Source organism: Xyrauchen texanus, chromosome 29 (genome assembly GCF_025860055.1).
Source record: "Xyrauchen texanus isolate HMW12.3.18 chromosome 29, RBS_HiC_50CHRs, whole genome shotgun sequence".
NCBI classification, from domain to species: Eukaryota; Metazoa; Chordata; class Actinopteri; order Cypriniformes; family Catostomidae; genus Xyrauchen; species Xyrauchen texanus.
The window spans coordinates 17344335-17364423 of record NC_068304.1 but is presented as its reverse complement, the minus strand read 5'-3'; the positions used below and the strand labels follow the sequence as shown (position 1 = coordinate 17364423).

At 37.6% G+C, this 20089-nt stretch overlaps 1 protein-coding gene across 3 annotated transcripts; it reads left to right on the top strand.

The window, feature by feature from the left end:
• Positions 1 to 939: 939 nt before the first annotated feature.
• On the top strand, positions 940 to 17947 carry plekhg7 (pleckstrin homology domain containing, family G (with RhoGef domain) member 7). Of its 3 annotated transcripts, none has more exons than XM_052097791.1 (17): positions 940 to 1228; positions 2133 to 2776; positions 3520 to 3542; positions 5786 to 5904; positions 6890 to 6930; positions 7268 to 7351; positions 7653 to 7799; positions 8048 to 8143; positions 8335 to 8436; positions 8924 to 9037; positions 9934 to 10108; positions 12679 to 12794; positions 14333 to 14420; positions 14519 to 14598; positions 16786 to 16939; positions 17147 to 17244; positions 17430 to 17947. In XM_052097791.1, the coding sequence occupies exons 2-17, from the start codon at positions 2264 to 2266 to the stop codon at positions 17445 to 17447; spliced, it is 1968 nt and encodes a 655-aa protein (XP_051953751.1). In that variant the 5' UTR covers positions 940 to 1228; positions 2133 to 2263; the 3' UTR covers positions 17448 to 17947. The 3 variants fall into 3 exon arrangements, with proteins under 3 accessions (XP_051953751.1, XP_051953750.1, XP_051953752.1); XM_052097790.1 differs by having other exon boundaries at positions 17426 to 17947; XM_052097792.1 differs by lacking the exons at positions 17147 to 17244; positions 17430 to 17947 and having other exon boundaries at positions 16783 to 16904.
• The last annotated feature ends 2142 nt before the right edge of the window (positions 17948 to 20089 follow it).

The following is a 20089-nucleotide window of genomic DNA, read 5'->3' as shown; positions in this document are numbered from 1 at the left end:
GGTACTAATTATACAGTACCATGCAAAAGTTTTAAGCACTTGTGAAAAATGTTGCATAGTAAGAATTTCTTAATAAATAATGCCATAAATAGTGTTCATATATCAATTAACGTCATACAAAGTTGAGTAAACATAAAAAAGCTAAATCAGTATTTGGTGTGACTACATTTGCCTACAAAACAGCATAAATTTTCCTGGGTACACCTGGACACAGTTTTTCTTGTTGGCAGATAGGATGTTCCAAGCTTCTTGGATAATTCACAACAGTTCTTCAATCTATTTAGGCTCTCAATTGCTTGTCTCTTTATGTATCCCAGACTGACTAGATGTTCAGGGGGGCTCAGTCTGTGGGGGTCATCTTTTCTTTTTGCGAAAGAAATGTTTGGGAGTCTAAAATGTATATTTTATGTGCCTAATACTTTTGCACAGTACAGTAGCTACATGTTTTTGAATTTGTAGTTATTCACATTTATGCATTTGGCTGTGGGGATCGAACCAGCGACCTTCTGATTACCAGTTATGTGCTTTAGTCCACTACGCCACCACCACTCCATGTGGTGTATTTCTTTGCTAAAAAGTTTACTTTTGTTGTAATACTATACAGTATGTGTTAATACAACTTTACAGGCTATAAAACAATAAGCACAAAGGGAATAAGTGTAAAATATTATACTACATGCATTACAAGTTTCTTTCTTTGCCAGAAATCCAGGTCCAGGTAAATAAATGAAACCTCACACTGACAAATCTCCACATCATCCCCATCAAATGGTTCGGAAAGAAACGCAAGATGCTTGACATTGGCTACAACTCACGTGAGACTACAAACTCTCCTGTTACCAAGTGTCACCCACTTTCTCAGCTACCTTGCAAAGGACATCTGAATGCATCACACACGCATCTGTGCCTGTTGGAATTACACTTCGTTGTGCACTCTCATTTATCAACACAATACTGCTACGCTCCACCTCCACTGACCTTAGGGAACAAGACTCTTAACTCCCGCACAATACCTGCTGCTGAGCCACAGAGGAGAGAGACCGCCTTTTGCATGCAATATTCTATTAAAACATAGTGTTATTTGACCTACTGGATTCTACTGTTGGCTGTGACATCGTGAGCATTAACAGAAGTTGTTAAACTGGAAGAGGGCGATGTCCTGAAACACAGCTCTGCTCCCTCAGTCCGATTATCTCAACCGGAAACATCTAGAGGACCCACAAACTCCGTAAGTGACTTAATATTATAGATTTATAGCTGTCAGTTATAACTTTTTTCTGGACGGACACGTTTGCAGTTCATCCGCATCGTTAAACGTTGTATGAAGGCAATAGCCTACTTGATATTGTAGCACGCGCTAGTTTAGTCTAATTAAAACAAAGAACACAGCTGAAGTCATTCACTGCATTTTTCATACAACAACATATCATTGTAGATTATTCGTCAGTAAAACGGTTGTTTTCTGATCCTTAACGTAAACCTAGACTACTAGAACAGGACAGGTGCAGTTTTATCCACGCTACATTATCATAGTGTAATAATGTTGTGATACACGTTGTTGCAGTTAGGGGCCGTTCAGACCGAACGCAAGGTTGCGTTAGAAAAAGCTAGACGCAGCGCAACGAATAGAAGCGGGTTTATAGTTTATTTATTTTTCTTGACACGCCATATAAAACGCTGAACAAAAATACATACATGTATTAATATATAAATATATGCCTATATCTTGTGTCTTTTACATGTATATAAAATTGCGTAGACGGATGAAAATACACGTTAGGTGTGAACGGCCTTTAAGATTATTTTACATCACTAATCTATGCTAATCGTGATGGTGACTAAAAAAAGGGTATCCTCAGGAATAGCCTACATCTGGAAACTAGCCTAATGCTGATGGATAGATTACAGATAAGTCTTTTGAGTTCAGCAAGATGTGGTAAGAATAATCCTGAACTTTTTGCTTGAAAATTGCACAAGGTATATACTGTAGAGGTTTTCATTGTCTGAGTGCTTAAATTCATATGTAACTCTGAATGCAGATTAAGGGTTTAAAATAGACATAAACTGTCAATTCTACAAGAATTAAGACAAACATTCTGGGTGGCTTTTCTAATCCCCTTTTGCTCTTTCAGAAACTCTCTGAAGTCCCAGAGAAATGGATTCTTGGGTTGGACATATATTCCAGTAGGAATGTCTTGAATCAAACCAGCATCTGATTCATAATCCCTCTTCTATTATTGGATATAATGCCGGATTGCTCAAGATGACTGAGCTGAATTATGCCTTAATAAAAGAAAACAGGAAAGAAATGGATGAAGCTTTGGACTGGAGTTATATAGAATGGCATGAGAAGGAAACCGTCAAAGGAACAGATGCGCAAACTCAAACCAAATGTGAACAAACCGAAGACAAAGAAACGCAAATCAGTAATCCTTTCATAATGCGGATAGATTTAGGGAGGACTCCCTCCAGACTGAGGTACATTTCCCTCAAGGAGGGTGACGGCATGTCCGCACACTTATTTCAGTTTGATAGACAAGCCCCATCCCGCATCTCCACGTCCCCTATGCTAAGGAGGATGAGGAGCATTAGAATCTCCTCCCGAGAGCTAGGCAGATTTGATGGCCCTTTAGAAGAGGAGACACTTCTGCCAAAGAGCCCCCTGTCTCCATTATTCCAGCAGAAGTCTCCTCTGTCGTTCCAGTCTAATGGAGAGGGCGGTTCAAAAGAGGCTGTTTTTGATGACAACGAGAGCACCACTGATGACTGTGATCAGGTACAATCAGTTCTTGATGCCTTCTATAAACATTCAACAAGTCAGACATATTTCAGATTTTTGCAGCTCTAATGGTAGAGCATGGTGCAAATAATGCCAAGGTTGTGGGATCGATTCAGGCAGCATAGAAACTGATCAAACATATACCTTAAATGCACTTTTGGATAAAAGTTTCTGCCAGATGCATATTTGTAAAAATCATTGTGAACAATAATTATGATAGATTTAAACCGAAATGTAATAAGTAGATAACAATCGGTTTTCACATATTCACATGGGCTCCAAGTGCCCAGGGTCTTTCTGTTCTTGCCAATGGAAACCTCTTGCATTATTCTCCGCTGGCCTCCTGAGGTTGCAGTTCACAATAAGAACTTTGACAGCAAATTAATCAGTAGTTACATGCACTGACAGCTTTGAGCAAGGCCACGTCCCAGTCCCCTTGGGAGGGCAGCTCCTCCGATGGGGCCCCATTCACGGGAAGGTCAGTAAATGATCAAAAGAATAAAAGGGAAACTCCATTCACTTCATCCACACGTCCATCCAAGCGTCTCCACAATAGAGTCAGAACATTTCTGTAGATGCGAGAACTTTAGTAGTCTTTAACTCACACAATAACATCTCTGAAATTGATATTGTATAGCTGATCACATGAAAGATAACCAAAGCTAAATTGGAGTACTTGGGCAGAGCCATATTTTCTCAGTACTTTTCTTACACTGTGTTGTATCTGCTTTTGATTACAGGGGGACGAGCCCTATCATAAAAGGTAGGTGAGCTATCTATCTCTATGTCTTGTGTTTTGCATAAACCATCCCAACCTGTCATATATGCATGTGAGCAAGCAACCTACCGTCATCTCCAGCTCATATTAGCCAAGTGTTCTAGCCAACTGTTAAACACATTGTTTTGTGCCAAAACAGCATTTCTTTGTTCATTAAAACCGTCATTTCAGTGCTTCTCTAATTTGGAGAGTTGTAACATTAATCTAGGAGATTGTTTGTGTGGAAACACAGTTTGTGAGCAGGACACATTTTACATTGAGCGCTGGTATGCTGGAGCAGGGGGAGCAGAAATAGAGCTCAAAAAGTTCATTGTTCAATGTATTGCCACTTTGTTAGCAGCACATGAACTCTTAAAGTAGAGTTATTAGAGTCCCATGGTTCGACCCTGTAAGGCCCAGACAAACTCTCATTAGTGCCACTTTCCCCCCGTCGGGCCCTCTTTGCTTGCCTGTTGGATCACAGGCTTCTTTTCAACGGTGGATAATTAGGCAGTTATTGTTGCCTTAATTACAGTATTGCACTGTCTGATAGCAGTGGTCATCCCTACACAGCGATTGGATGAGACAGTGATGTTAAGGGAGAATCATTATTTCGTAGAGGTGCGAGGACAAAAGCTCCCTTCTTTGTGGCTGTGCCGGGATTGGGAAATCAGCATAGAGGGCTGCTTCATTCTACCAAGCTTCATTGCAGCAGGACTGCAATGGGAATGTTCCTTTAGATAAACGGCAATTTACAGTGACCTGTGTTTTTTTTTTTTAAATGGAGATGCACTGAGTGACTTTCTACTGGTGAGCTTCCAAAGCTTGGTGCCCTGGCATTTGTGTTTGTACATGCAAAACAAAGGATTGATGGGCTTTTTATGAGCGTCTATCTCCAAAAATGCCCAAAATGATACAGACGAGAAAGTACATAAGCTAAGTTTGAGTGGTCTTTGTGTCAGATACCGTTGGAAGGGGTGTTACCTATATAATGCACAAGAATTCATATCTCATAACAGCTGTATATGTTACTCAAGTGTTTATTGGTATATGGTCCCATATTCACTGCACAAAAAGGCTGATAATAGTATCTGCTAATGTTGTTTTTGTATTAAGCTCTTCAGCCAAGGTTACAATGGAAGTTTAAATGCTGTAGTTTTTAAATGTATTAGGTTAGTAAAAACACAGGATTCATTGAATGAAGATGAAAGGTGGGATTAGCTCCCACTCCTAGGCCTTTTTGCTGCCTCATACCTGCATCTGAAAATAAACAGCCCCTGTATTTATTTATTTATTGACACACTTCAAATAGTGGGACACACCATTGAGTCGTTTTACAGATGGATAGGCACATAGCTGGTAGTGAATCAACAAAAACCAGCCCATCTAGTTGTGTCTGAAAACAGACATACCACTATGTAAAAGCCCTTAGGATTTTTTTTTTGTCAAAATATAACAGGGGAACTGAAGCACTACAGAAAGGAACACAACATAAGGAACAATAACTGCTGCTTTATTCCAGTTTATTTATTTTGCTGAACTGGGGGAGCAGTCTGCACTAACAATGGCACGATCATGGGTTGAATTCCTAGGGAATACATACTGTATACTGATACAAACAAATAAAAATGTAACTTGATTGCACTTTGAATAAAAGTGTCTGATTAAATGACATTAAATGTAAATTAGAGCACTGTAATATTTTTAATCTTTCAATATATCCCTCTGCTCAGTGGGCGCATGCCTGTATTTACACTCTGCAATGGCGTGTTGTTAGGATACAGTGCATGTCCAGCTGTATCGTGGTATGGTTCTGTTCATCATCTTTGCTAATGGAGTTCGCCAATACTACCATAGCATGTTAGAAATGTGAACATGGAATTCTTTAATTTCCTGCTAAACCAAATCTGCTTTAAATTTGAAGTTTTGAATGACTTGGGTTTGTGTAAAGAGAATAGTACAGCACATTGTTCAGGATTTATCAGGTTATTTTTTTTTCACAATTCACATGCATATTCACCCTCTTTGAACCTGGCCAGCTTGTGGTGAAACCAAAGAATGCATCATTATACAAAGATACACATAACAAAGACTGAATTTGACACTGTGTGGTTAAAACCCAGCCTTTCACTGAGCATGCAGCAAGTTCACCGTTCATACTTTCATAGGCTAGCCGCCTCAGGCTCAATGTTCTATGATCTCACCTGCTCTCTACTTGTCTGCTTTCGGTCACATTTGTATTTTCTCAGGCTCCAGGAAAGAAGGCGGAGCTCTATGGTTGTGAGTCTTCCTGGATTGGATGTTTCCCCTGGTGATTTATTTGTGTCCAATGGTGCTGCTGATATTTTAAATAAATCAGCCTATTCAGGTTAGTCAAGCCAAGTCAATGTCATGACCTGTTGGGGTTTGATATGAATTGATTGGAAATAGAGCACAAATTAGTGTCCCATAACGATTTTTAAAAGCGTTAGAGGCACAAATGCAGTGTTTTTGTAAATGTAGTATTATTATTAAATATGTTAGATAAACTATTTTCTAACATCAAATTTACCAAGTACGAAAAGCAGCTAATACTAAACGCATATGATATCTGACCAACATCAGAGGTCTTGAACATATAGGATATTTAAAATCATACAGCAATGTCATATTTCTGACATTATCTGTTGAACTGATATTCAGTTCATTGTAGTAAAAATATATTTATTTGTTTTCAAATATGAACTAATTTGATTTACCAAAAACATCATATTTATCTTTCAACAACAAATTTGCATGCAACCCTGTTTTTTCCCTTTTACAAATGTTATACATGCCTTAAATGTGACACACAAGAAATAACTTTAAATTATTTTTTAACTTTAAACCCTTTTATACAATGTGATGGTAAATAATCTGATTCCATTTTCTTAGTTTTTGCACACACCAAAAAAAATTGCATTCATCAAGCTCAATCATTCAACCCTGTTACTTGTTATTGAAGAAAAAATTATCAAACAAATGTTTTTCTTCAATTTATGGGAAATGTAAATGAATCGATAACTATTAGCCAAAATTTGGTCCCAAACTAGTTAGCATGCCCCCTGAGTGATATCTTAATATTGGCAAGAAATTGTATTTGGACACATACCCCAATTTTTGGTTTGCAGTCATTCAAACTTCACATAGAGGGAATAGAAAATAAAAGCAATCATTTATATTTAGTATTATATCTCCTGAGGTTAGCAAACACCATGTTATGAAGGTTAAATACTGTATCTCTTTTTGCTCATCTTTTGTTGATTTTAAGAGTTTCAGGACCTAATTTTTAAAAGTTTTTCAAAATATTTTCTTGCATAATTGAATTTTTACAGACACCAAGAAATCCAAGTGGCCCTTCTTGAGACGTAACACAGTAAGTGAAGTGTAAATGTTCACATATTTGAATATTTCAATACCATCATGAAGAGCTTTCTCCCATTAATTTTTGATTGGGTGCCAGTGTCGTGGTTGTTGCCATTGGCAGACAGTCATTCTTCAGATGCTTTGTGTTATTCAGCCCATGTCCATTACACAATGTTCACTGACCTACTTTGAGCTAAATCACATTTGCATGAATGAAAATAAATTTAATTCACAATAAACAACACCAAAATAAGCAAGTCCAGTAGAGCTAGAAAATGTTGCGCTATCCAATCTGCTCCAGGTTTCATGATCAAATACAAAAGTCAGTGTATGATGTTTTCCATCAGGCAAAAGGGAAGGCAGACGTTGACAAGTGTCTAGCTGGCATTCAGATCCAGGAATGGAGGGACACAGACTTTCAAACATACAAGGTATGAGTTCAAAACTGATGCCCTGCTGAGATCAGCTTCAGAGCAGATTTTCCTGAATGGCCCATTAAAGCTTAAGAGGGTATGATTGTTTTTTTGTTTTTTGGTTAAATACGTTCACCTCTCTCTCTTAAATGTGGAGACAACTGTAAGGAAGCCAGTTTTAAGTTGATTTTAATGTGTGAACACTGTGGTGCTATCAAAACATGAGGCTGTTGGAGCATCCTGACAAAGCAATTCACAGCAACTAAACCTCAACTCAACAACTCAAGCTTCTCCTCATCCTGTTCTCTCCCGTTCTCAGGATATGTCTCTGGAGGAGTTTTTGAGAGGTCGCTCTGAGCTGGGAGCAGCAGAGAATCCTAAAGCTTACCGAAAACAAGAGGCCATTTGGGAGCTTTTCACCAGTGAATGTGTCTACTTTCTTGATCAGCTCATGGTTTTAAAAGAGGTGTGAAAACAATGTGTATTATGGGTTATTACAAAATAATGGCATGTCCTGTCCACTGGTGTAAAGAAGGTTAAAGAGGAAATGGAGAAAGACAAAAAGGGACAACATGAAAAATATTGCTTTAGCTAAATTGCATGCTGCCATGGTTACAGAAATGGAAATGTACCACTTTATAAAAAGTGCTCTGCCATCAACAGGCAAGTTTAAAGGTGTTCGCCTAAATGTGTTGGCTTCTGTTTTGCATGCAGGTATTTTTGACCACTCTGTCAGATCTGCAGTTGAGAGAGTGTCTACAGGACATCGACTCTTGGAGGCTCTTTGCAAATCTCAATGAACTCTGTCTGGTAAGATCAATGAGTTTTGTGGTCAATTTAAAATGCAAATTTACCAACTGCATGTTTAAACTGTGCTGAAAGTAGTTAGAATTGATAGTGCTTGTATTTGTTTTTTAGTGAAAATATGAAATAAAGCTTTATATGTTGCTTTATCTGAGGAATCCATCAGAATACATTTTCTAATCCTCACTTTATTGCAGGTTAGCTTTGGCATCCTTAGTAGTCTCTTGCGTGTCATTAAGGAATTGTGGACCAATCCAGACAGCGATAGTACTCGGATTCTTTTTGAACTCCTCATAAAGGTAAAAACCTAACTGGATGATTATACACTAGCTATTTTCCTTGTTACACCATACCATTATCCTCTACTCGTAGAATGCAATTCTAAAGTTAAAAACATAAATTGGCCACAAAAGATCAACATTGTTTGATCTTTATGTTACATGTGAATTTCATATTTCTTTTTGTTGTAAAGGTAGAAATGGATTATATTAGGTTTATTTTTCTTATTTACCCTTGGAAACCATTCAATGCAATTTGAATACAAGTCATGTGCAATGAGTTTCAAACATAAATTATGTTTAAAAATGTCTGCTTAGACCAACGCATAATCCTACATTTTGTGCTTGTACAATTTAATATATGAGTAATTTAGTATATGATTTTTCGAGAACACAAAAGCCTGAACAGTACTGAACGTTGGTTCCTTATTTGCTGTGGAATCTGAAAGATAACACAAGATTTTCTCTATTGTCCTCTTCTGATCCATCACCCATATTGACTTTGCAGGCGTTTGGTGAAAGCATTTGCCATTGTCTACAGAAGTACTGCCTAAATTACAGCACAGCCATCCTTTATCTGGACAGCCTGAAGTTCAGAGAGGACTTTGGCTCCTTCGTAAAGGTAACCGCGGCTAGCATGATTTGACATGCTAATAAGGGTTTGGTCTGAATGCTCTGACTAGATGTAGGGAACGGGGTAAGGTTCAAGCCACTGCTGGATGGTTGTCAGGGACCGTTGCTCCTTGCGTTGGAACACGATGACCAGATTTGTGGAGAATGAGTGTTGACACAGCTGCTCACCCCCTCTTGCATCATCTGTTGTATCAAGCTGTCTCCACATCAGTTTTGGTCTGTCATTTGACTCTTATTTCAGGCCTTCTCCAGTCCTTTTTTCTGCTCATACTTTTCCACTCTGTTACACAAAGATGATCTGGTTTGTCAGTTGACTCTTTTATTCAGAGGAAAGAGTATAATATCTTTAAAAAAACACTTGACACTATAGCTCTACTCCACAACCTCCTGCTAAATGGAGACCAGCTTATCCAGCATGCAATTATCTAGGCTGGTTAATGCAAGTTTAGTCCTGGTCTTGCTGGCGGACTAGCATATTCATGTTGTTCTCCAGCAAAACGTAGCTCGTGAAGCTTGTCGACCAGAATGTGTTTTCTGCTAATGCAGGAACCAAGGTAGCAGCGTCCCTTGTTGTGGACCAGCATTCAAAACTAAACATATGCTGGTGACCAGCTACTGGTATGTCAGTTTTTTCAGCAGTGCTAGAGAGCTGCCTCGCTGTCTATTGTCTAAACAATAAGTGGCCGATTTAGGATGCTCCGCAGTGGATAGGCAACAACTCAACACACCATACAAATAGAGCTCCACAAAGAAGACTCAACTTTAATTTTAGGGTGAAATATCCCTTTAAAGTGCTGCCTTCATAGGCCACTCAAGAGGTTTTGGAACAAAGCATACATCTTTATCTCTCCCCCTCTCTTCCACCACACTGTTTCTCCCGGTCAGTGGTGTGAACGTAACGAGCAGTGCCGCAGACTGCAGCTAAAAGATCTGCTGGTGGCTCCTCTACAGAGGTTCACGCGGTACCCTCTGCTGCTGAAGAACATAGGGAAAAGAGGCTGCTCAGAGGAAGAAGAGGGCACACTACAGAGCATCGTGGACATCATCGACAGAGCCATCTGTAAGTTTTATCCTCCCACCATATATACAGTAGAATAGAAAATAATAGACTGTAAAAAATGGTAAGCTATGATTGTTACCTTAAGGGGCTATTTCTACTTGATATAAACCTTAACAATTTTTTTGTAAGTGTAACATATGGTTTAATCAGTCACATGAAATAATATTTTTGCCTTGAATAAAGTCAGTTAATTTAGATGGTACCACATGAAGCACATTTTTTGCTAGGATGCACCGATACAATATTTGTATGCCGAAACTGATTTGTTGATTATTTATAATTATTAACAACATCTTCCGAGACCAATGCTGATACCGGTAGTTTGGTGGTTTGCTGTTTCATGCCACCTTTCAAATTACTGATAATTAATTAAACATTTAAATTATCACTTTATTCCCCATGTGTCTTCCAAGATTCAGATTACCTGGTCACAGTTATAAACAAAACATTTATTATTAACTCACATTAACATTCTTTACTTACATTAGCATGATTCTAAATAGCCTTAAATTGGGAAGATTAAAAAAAGAAATGTATGTTCTTAACTCACGTTACCTGAAATCTGAAGGATGAATCTTGTCCCGTATTATCTGAAGCAGACTTCAGTTTAGCTTTAGCAAACTCATCATACAGTATACCTTGCTGTGTCGAGCTTTAAGGCAAGTAATCAAATGAGTTATAGTAAAATTGTATAAAATAAAATATATTTTTGACTAACGATAGTTCCACCTTGAGAAATTCTAACCATGCAAAGCTCACAAATAGCTGCTGTCATTATCACCCAATTCTCCAATTTCTCCAACCTTTATTGATTGTCTATCTAATAGTGCAGATAATTGATATTATTGTCTGATGCGGTTTTGGCCACTACATCTGTGCTTCTCTATTTTTATTTTTCAATTCAAAAGTCCAATATGACTGATACATAGGGATAATCTACTGTGAAGTAGCTAGTCATTATTGCAAATAATTGTGTCACCCTTAAGGGGTTTATTTTGTGATTATAAGCAAGCTGAATGAACTTTATCCCACTTATTACAGGTCTACTTACTATATAAACATGACATATTGATTTGTAAGGAGTCATGTGGCTAGCACGAGATGACCTAACCTGCGAGATTCATAGTTTTATTGTAAATATTGTGCTTGTTTTTGTGCAGAAAATTCAGAATTTCTGCTTTTAATGTTTTTCAATACATATATGTGTATTGTGATCGTGAGTCAAACAAGGAATTAAAGTGGAGACAGGTGACTTTTCCAGTTCTCTGATGGCCATCATGGGGAAGCTGTTTGTGAGGCGTGTAGTGGCAGCCAATTTGAGCAAAGATATGCAGAGTGACAGTTGCAAAATGAAAGTGTGAAAAGACAGTGCGCTATTTTGACATGAGATGTGCTACAAACCGCTGAATGTACGCTATGTTTTAGTAAACCATGAAAACATGACATTGTCTTTGTATCTGCATACAATATCAGAGCTGTCATGTGAAAGACCGGTTATCTTTCTGGAGCATTGCACACCTGGTCATAAATCCCTTTTGTTTTTAATAACTACTCTATTTTGATAAGGAAGTGAGATTAACATGAACTGCATAATACAGCGTTTGTGCTGTTTCATCTTATACTGTTTGAGTTGAGGTCAGTGGGTGCTTCTGCAATGACACTTTTCAACAAGCACTTGTCACTACTTTTTAAAATACAAACATTTTAGACTAGTCCCACTCCCTGCAAAATGTCATTATCATCACATAATGGCAATGTTTTTTTGTTTTTTTTTATATAAAAGTGGAATCGCAAACAACATTTTTACATTTAATCAAGTTTAGACCCAAGTTACAAGACAATCCTATTTTAATTAAAATGTCACCATTCACTTGCATTATATGGAAAAAAAGATGCTATGAAAGTGAGGCTGTCATTCTGCCTAACATCTCCTTTTGTGTCCTACGGAGGAAAGAAAGTCATAGGGGTAAGAAACAACATAACTGTGAGTAAATAATGACTGAATTTAAATTTTTGGGTGAAATCTCCCTTTAACTAAGGCATTTGACTAGTCTTTGCCAGCTTGATTTACTGCTAGAACGGTTTAATGTGAAGAATGGGCATTATCATTCACGCAAAAGCAGTTTTTTCAATTAAAAAATTCCAGGATGGCAGAAACACCTTTCAACACACTTTATGGGAGCCCAGTTCCCACAACTGATAATGAAGGTGTATACAGCACTGCAATGCTTCCTTGTGACTTTCGTGCAATTACAGTGAGTATGAAGTGTATGAAGTCGCCAGATGGGTGTGGGCTTCAAACAACCGTCTCTTGCTTATGTGTCATTGTTGATCAAAGCTTTTATGTGGAATTCAGAAGGAAGAATCTAGAATTGAAAGAGAAGCAATTGTATCCAGCTGAACATCCAAAAAACAGGATCTGTGATTGTTGGTACAAAAGCTGCAGTGTTTGTTTGGGAGGTGTGGATGAACCCTCTAACTCTTTGTAGGCAGCCTTCTTTGTGTAGGTTGATGAAACAATAAGATTCCTACCCAACTCTCTCTCCCTCTTTCTCTTTGTCTCTCTACAGATGATCTTGAAGGGAAAGTTAAGTGGTTGGACAACTATCAGAAGGTGAAGCAGCTGAAGGATACTCTGGTGTGGCTTCCTGTGTGGGAGCGAGACAAGAAAGCACATGTACCTGAGGTCTGGCAAAATCAAAAATCATCAGACATGCTCCAAAAATAAAAAGTCTGTCATTATTTACTCACCCTCATGTTGTTCCAAACTCATATGACTTTCTTCAGTGGAACACAATAGGAGACATTTTGAATAAAGGACTGGTCGATCTTTTCCATGCAATTACAATAAATGGGGACTGAAGCTTTAAAGGAATACTTCTCCCAAAAATTAGAATTCTCTGCCCATTTACTCTCCCTCATGCCATCCAAGATGTGTATGACTTTCTTCTGTGGAAAACAAAGATTTTTAGAAGAATATATCAGCTCTGTAGGTTCAAACAATTCAAGTGAATGTTGACCAAACTTTTTAAGCTCCAGAAAGCACATAAATACAGCATAAAACAATCCATAAGACTCCAGTTGTAAATCCATATCTTCTGAAGCGATGTAGTCAATTTTGGGGGAAAGACATAATCATGATTTCAAGCTCTATTACATTTCCTAGTGCTTGATGCATACGCAGAGCGCTAGATGGAGCTAGGAACTGTAATCTAGCTTGCAATCATGATCACCAAGGAGACTGCTAATGTCAAGATTTAAAGTGATGAAGAAGATATATTTTGGTTTATTCTGGAAAAAACTTTGGATCGCTTAAGAAGACATTAATTAAACCACTGGAGTCGTATGGATTACTTTTATGCTGCCTTTAGGTGCATTATGGATCTTCAAATTTCTGGCCGATATTCACTTGCATTGTGAGGACTTACAGAGCTGAAATATTCTTATTTTTGTTCTGCAGAAGAAAGAAAGTCATACACATCTGGGATGGCATGAGGGTGAGTAAATGAAGAGAGAACTTTCATTTTTGGGTGAACTGTCTCTTTAAAGCTTTAAAAAGGACACAAAGCACCATAAAGGTATCATGAAAGTGGTTCATGCTACCCATGCGCTATATAATAAGTCTTCTAAAGCCATATGATATACTGTAGCTTTGTGTGAGAAACAGGCCGAAATATATGGTGCTTTGTCGTCCCATTTAAAGCTTAAAAGCTCCAGTTCCCATTCATTTGATGTGGATGGAAAAGAACAACTGCTACATTTTTCAAAATGTCTTATTTTTGTGTTCCTTAGAAGATAGAAAGTCAAACAGGTAATGAAGTAAATGATGACAGAATTTTCATTTATGGGTAAACTAATCTTTTAATAATGTTAAGCACCAAATGGTATTGCAAAAATCATGACAGGATTTCAAACACTCCACCCATTATCCATTTGGCAGACAAACATAGTCCCGCCCCAAACTCACATCATTGGTTGTGTCAATATTGCTATGTTGGGCTGATTTGGAAACTCAAACAGAGCAATATTTTGATAGAGATCAGAACCACAATGTTTACACTTTTTGGGAAAATCAACATACAAATGGTTTACTTGTGCTTTAACTGTCTCTGTATAGTAAGCTGAGGTCTTTGAACTGAAAAAATTACATCATCATTAAAGCGTATTTTGATCTATATTTATAAAGATTTTAAGGGTGGGTTTTTGATAATTTATCTTTTATAGAATCTGAAACACTTATTAAAAGCTGTAACAATGGAGAACCTGGTGTCTCAACGCAGTCTTCTGTACGACGGCAAGCTCACTCTCATAGGTCAGTTGAAAATAAAGCTGTTCTAATCATTGGTCCAATCATACTTCTGGTATTGGTTGCGTAGCATTTCCTTACGTTATTTCTTCCTTTGTAAACAGAAAACACAAAGCTGCAAGATGTCTACCTGTTTCTCTTTGACGAATTCCTTCTGATCACAAAGATCAAGCGAAGCAAAAAGGTGCTGTTTTGTTTCACCTGAAATACTTAAAGATTCCTGGAAAATATGACTGCTGTTAGGTGTTATTACTGCCCTAGCCAGTGCCACTGTCTATATCGACAGAAATCAAAGTGTGGGTGGCTCAAATGAACGTGATGATGTTAAAATGGATTTGTTGATTGTGTCTGGGAGTGATTATTGATTGAAGCATTACTCCCTTATACAGACTCAGGTTGAATAGAGAATAGTGCTTTGTGAAATACTACAGTCAGAGCTGTAGGATTCAACCAAGGTCATAAACTAAACAGATAATTAAAGATGAATTTTACCTGTTAAATGAGAAACATTTACCATGATGCAAAAAATATCTTAAAGAATTAGTTCACCCAAAAATGAAAATTCTTTCATAATTTACTCTCAGATGTATGTGACTTTCTTTCTTCAGCAGAACACAAATGAAGAGTTTTAGAAGAATATCTCAGCTCTGTAGGTCCATACAATGCAAGTGAATGGTGATCAGAACTTTGAAGCTCCAAAATCCACATAAGGGCAACATAAAAGTATTTTAGACAACTCCATTGGTTATTTCAATGTCTCCTGAAGTGATATGATATGTCGCTGCTCAATCTCCACTTCAGTTTCTTCTGTTTTTGGTGATTCACATTATTCATTTATATCGCCCACTACTGGGCAGGGAGGAGAATGTATTATGTAAATGACATGAATATTGATCTGTTTTTCACCCACACCTATCATATCACTTCTGAACACATGGATTTAACCAATTGAGTCATATGGATTACTTTTATGGTCCTCTATGTGGATTTTGGAGATTCACAATTTGGGCACCCATTCACTTGCATTGTACAGACCAAAAGAGCTGAGATATTCTTAATTCTTAATTTGTGTTCTGCAGAAGAAAAAATGGTCATACACATCTGGGATGCCAGGAGGGTGAGTAAATCATGAGAGAATTTTCATTTTTGGGTGAACCAACCCTTTAAATCTAATTTTGCAGTGGGAGTGGCCCATGCCTTTTTAGCCATTTAGAAAACGAACCAATCAGAGAATGCACTCTCTTTTTTATGTATCTGGGATTGATACCTAAGGGTAGGCTCACACATATTTATTTTGTCATTCCAAAAAAAAGAAAATGCTTGTCTTTGTTAACCCTTAATGACAATGTCATTTCTTGCTCCAGCTTTAAAATAACATTTAAGACAATTTTTCTTTTCACCAGTTTTTAACAATCCCATACATTCGGGGGGGCCTGTGTAGCTCGGCGAGTATTGACGCTGACTACCACCCCTGGAGTCGCAAGTTCAAATCCAGGGTGTGCTGAGTGACTCCAGCCAGGTCCCCTAAGCAACCAAACTGGCCCGGTTTGCTAGGGCAAGCCAAAAATAAAATGAATTCCTGATGAATAAAATAAATTTTTCCAATTTGAATATTGTTTCACTACATCAAATTACGGAAGTAAAATGGTTTACGAATGTTGTGCCATCTTTATATAGTGAATGACTGCATTGATCTTGAGAAGTTTTTTAGCAAACTTTTTAGTATGTCTTTAAATTAATGTTCCGGGTTCAATAGAAGTTTGATAGACCGCATTTGTGGCATAATGTTGATTACTACATAAGATACATTTGATTCATACCTTTATTTATTTGAAAATAAGAGTAAAAATTGTCCAAAAAAAAAGTCAATTAATTAATTTAAAAAAGCAAAAAGACCAAAAAATAAAAAATAAACAAAAAAACGTACAATGGAAGTGAATGTGGCTGGTCCATAAATGCTAAAATACACAAGTTTCAAAAGTGTAGCCACAACAGGTAAACATTATACGTGTTAACATTAGTGTGATAAAATCACTTACTGACCATATCTGTGGAATGTTATGTCAAATATTACAGCTTTGTTGTCACTACAGTGTAAAAGCTGCAAACCCTATACTTTTAAAACAGTTTGTATTTTAATGTTTATGGACTGGCCCCATTTATTAAAATTGTAATTGCCTTACTGCAACCACTTTAAAAAAATTAAATAAATAAATATATATATATATATAAATGAGCAACGAGTCAAAATGATTCTTTGTAATAATCAACATTGTGCCACAAATGCTGTCAATTGAGCTGAACTTAAAACCAGGAACATTCCTTTAATTTGCCCATTTCACAGGCAAATTATTTTGTTTTTGTATAGTAGAAGTCCAATGTGGTGGAGTCAAACCCTCTCCATCTAGCCATGGGCCAAGAGCTTGAAGTCTTAATGCAGGAGGGTTGTAGTTTCACAGTTCTGGATCAGCCCATTTCCCTGGACCGCCTGCAGTTAAAGAACATAGACCAGCTCAATGCCACAGGTGTTTATATCACGCACATAACTCATGCAATGACGCACGCTTCATTGTGCAATTGTTTCATCATGCAATTTTTATATAATAATTTAGTAACACAGAGACATTTCCATTGAGGATAGAACCAAGTGATCAGCACTGACACTGATGTGACATTTAAAGTAGATTGAAACCATCTTTGGACTGACTTATTTCGTTGTTGTATTTTTATAGCATCTGGTCTGCCTAATTCTTTCATAATAATGCATCAGAATCGTTACCAGCAATGCATCGGAGTCTTCATTCTGCAAGCCCAGTCTGAATCTATAAAGGTGAATATGGGGTTCTGCTTGTTACAATTTCTACCATTCGTTCTCTATGAATGCTTCATATCCTCTTCCCATTTCTGTCTCAGGTAGAAAAACTCAAGAACTAATATGCTACTTTTTTCAATGTCATATAAGTCTCCAGCTTAACCCCACTTATTGACCAAGTGTGCTGTGTTTGTATCAGAAAGGGTGGATGTCGGAGATAGAGGACGCCATCAATTCTCTGCTAAAGCAGGACTGTCAGCAGCCTCGGGTCAAGAACTCCACACTTTACCTGGAGTCTTCACAAATCTAACTTATACAGAGACTTTCTGTAGAACATTCCTCAAAGTGCCATTGTATCACTAAAGTGGAAAACTGGAGCAACACCACAAAAAAAAAAAAAAAACACACTTGCAGCAACATATTTTACAGTAAAATAATTTACTCATGTTGCACCACCAACAGTGGTGGCCCTGAGCAGTTTAAAGATCCATAAGAAGAACAATGTGTCAATTCTCTTTTATTTTTGTAAAACGAACAAATCTCTGTTGTTGAATTTGTCTGTTTTTCACATTAGCGTAACTAACATGCCTCATGTTAAACATACGCACTCGGAAAAGCTTCACAAATAGTCAGCCGTGTGAGGATCTAGATAATAATTCAACGTGTATGTAAATGAGTGGCAATGGACACTTTCTTTATAAATTAAAAGTTTTTGTTAAAACTCTGTGCATTACATTGTGTTTGGAATGATTTCCAATTTGGACATTGACAAAATAAAAGGCTGTCAAGATGCTTTTAATATATTTTGAACAAATATTTAGAAGTATAACTGAGACACGAAGAAAATAGGAACATTTAGTTTATTATTTATTCTTAAAAATAAGGATGAAAACACAAATACTACATGTTATTTTAGTCAGTTGTAGTTTTGTTTTTAGCCTCGGGCAAACAAATTCACCCTTAATCTCCTTCAGTATGATATTCTGGAGATATTTGACATTTTAAGTATATGTTTATGCATTTAATTATATATAGATCATTTTTTTATCCAATTTTGACACAAATTCTGACAGTGCTTTCACATCACAAATTAGAAAACTGATGATCAAAACTGTATCTGATTGATTTTTTCAACTGGTTGGAAGTATCTGCAAACTGAAATACACAAACGAGTAAACATGACAGAAACAATGCTGGACATAAGGCACACCTACAATACCACTACAGCATTAATGTGAACACCCTGCTGTGAGTCAATCAAAACAGTACATAATGCACCACAAACCACATAGCAGATAGTGTTAAGCGTTTACCAAAAAACGATATTAAGTGGTACATTTTGCATATGGGTCACAAAATACATCTTAATAATAACAGCATTGTAGAGAATCAGAAAGTGATGTCGCCTGGTAGAGAGTTTTGTGTGGAGGGTATCAGCTATATGGCACTGAGTGACATTTATGATACTATAATGCAATGATGCATTTTAAAGCAGCACATTTAGTTCAAAATCATGTTAAAGGGCTTATTTATAATATTGAAAAGTCACGTCACCCTTACATCTGGTGATGAATGACCCTGTGTTATGAGGTCATTACATCCTGAGACACGGCACGCAAAGTCCATCTTTCCCCAGAGGAAACTTTAGAATCACCCTGTGTTACAAAAAAAGAATTATCCATTATTCTCCTGAATCTAGTAACAGATAAACAGGAAGCAATCAATACTCGAGTCACACTGATAAGAAACACACTTCTAAACAGTGCCATCAAAGCTGCGAGTCGAATTTTTCAGAACGAGGATACAGGTCCTTCTCAAAAAATTAGCATATTGTGATAAAGTTCATTATTTTCCATAATGTAATGATAAAAATTAAACTTTCATATATTTTAGATTCATTGCACACCAACTGAAATATTTCAGGTCTTTTACTGTTTTAATACTGATGATTTTGGCATACAGCTCATGAAAACCCAAAATTCCAAAATGCAAAAATCTCAAAAAATTTGCATATTTCATCCGACCAATAAAAGAAATGTTTTTAATACAAAAAAAAAGTCAACCTTCAAATAATTATGTTCAGTTATGCACTCAATACTTGGTCGGGAATCCTTTTGCAGAAATGACTGCTTCAATGCGGCGTGGCATGGAGGCAATCAGCCTGTGGCACTGCTGAGGTGTTATGGAGGCCCAGGATGCTTCGATAGCGGCCTTAAGCTCATCCAGAGTGTTGGGTCTTGCATCTCTCAACTTTCTCTTCACAATATCCCACAGATTCTCTATGGGGTTCAGGTCAGGAGAGTTGGCAGGCCAATTGAGCACAGTAATACCATGGTCAGTAAACCATTTACCAGTGGTTTTGGCACTGTGAGCAGGTGCCAGGTCGTGCTGAAAAATGAAATCTTCATCTCCATAAAGCTTTTCAGCAGATGGAAGCATGAAGTGCTCCAAAATCTCCTGATAGCTAGCTGCATTGACCCTGCCCTTGATAAAACACAGTGGACCAACACCAGCAGCTGACATGGCACCCCAGACCATCACTGACTGTGGGTACTTGACACTGGACTTCAGGCATTTTGGCATTTCCTTCTCCCCAGTCTTCCTCCAGACTCTGGCACCTTGATTTCGAATGACATGCAAAATTTGCTTTCATCCGAAAAAAGTACTTTGGACCACTGAGCAACAGTCCAGTGCTGCTTCTCTGTAGCCCAGGTCAGGCGCTTCTGCCGCTGTTTCTGGTTCAAAAGTGGCTTGACCTGGGGAATCGCGGGATGTTTCTACTCCAGACTCAGTCCACTGCTTCCACGAGGTCCCCAAGGTCTGGAATCGGTCCTTCTCCACAATCTTCCTCAGGGTCCGGTCA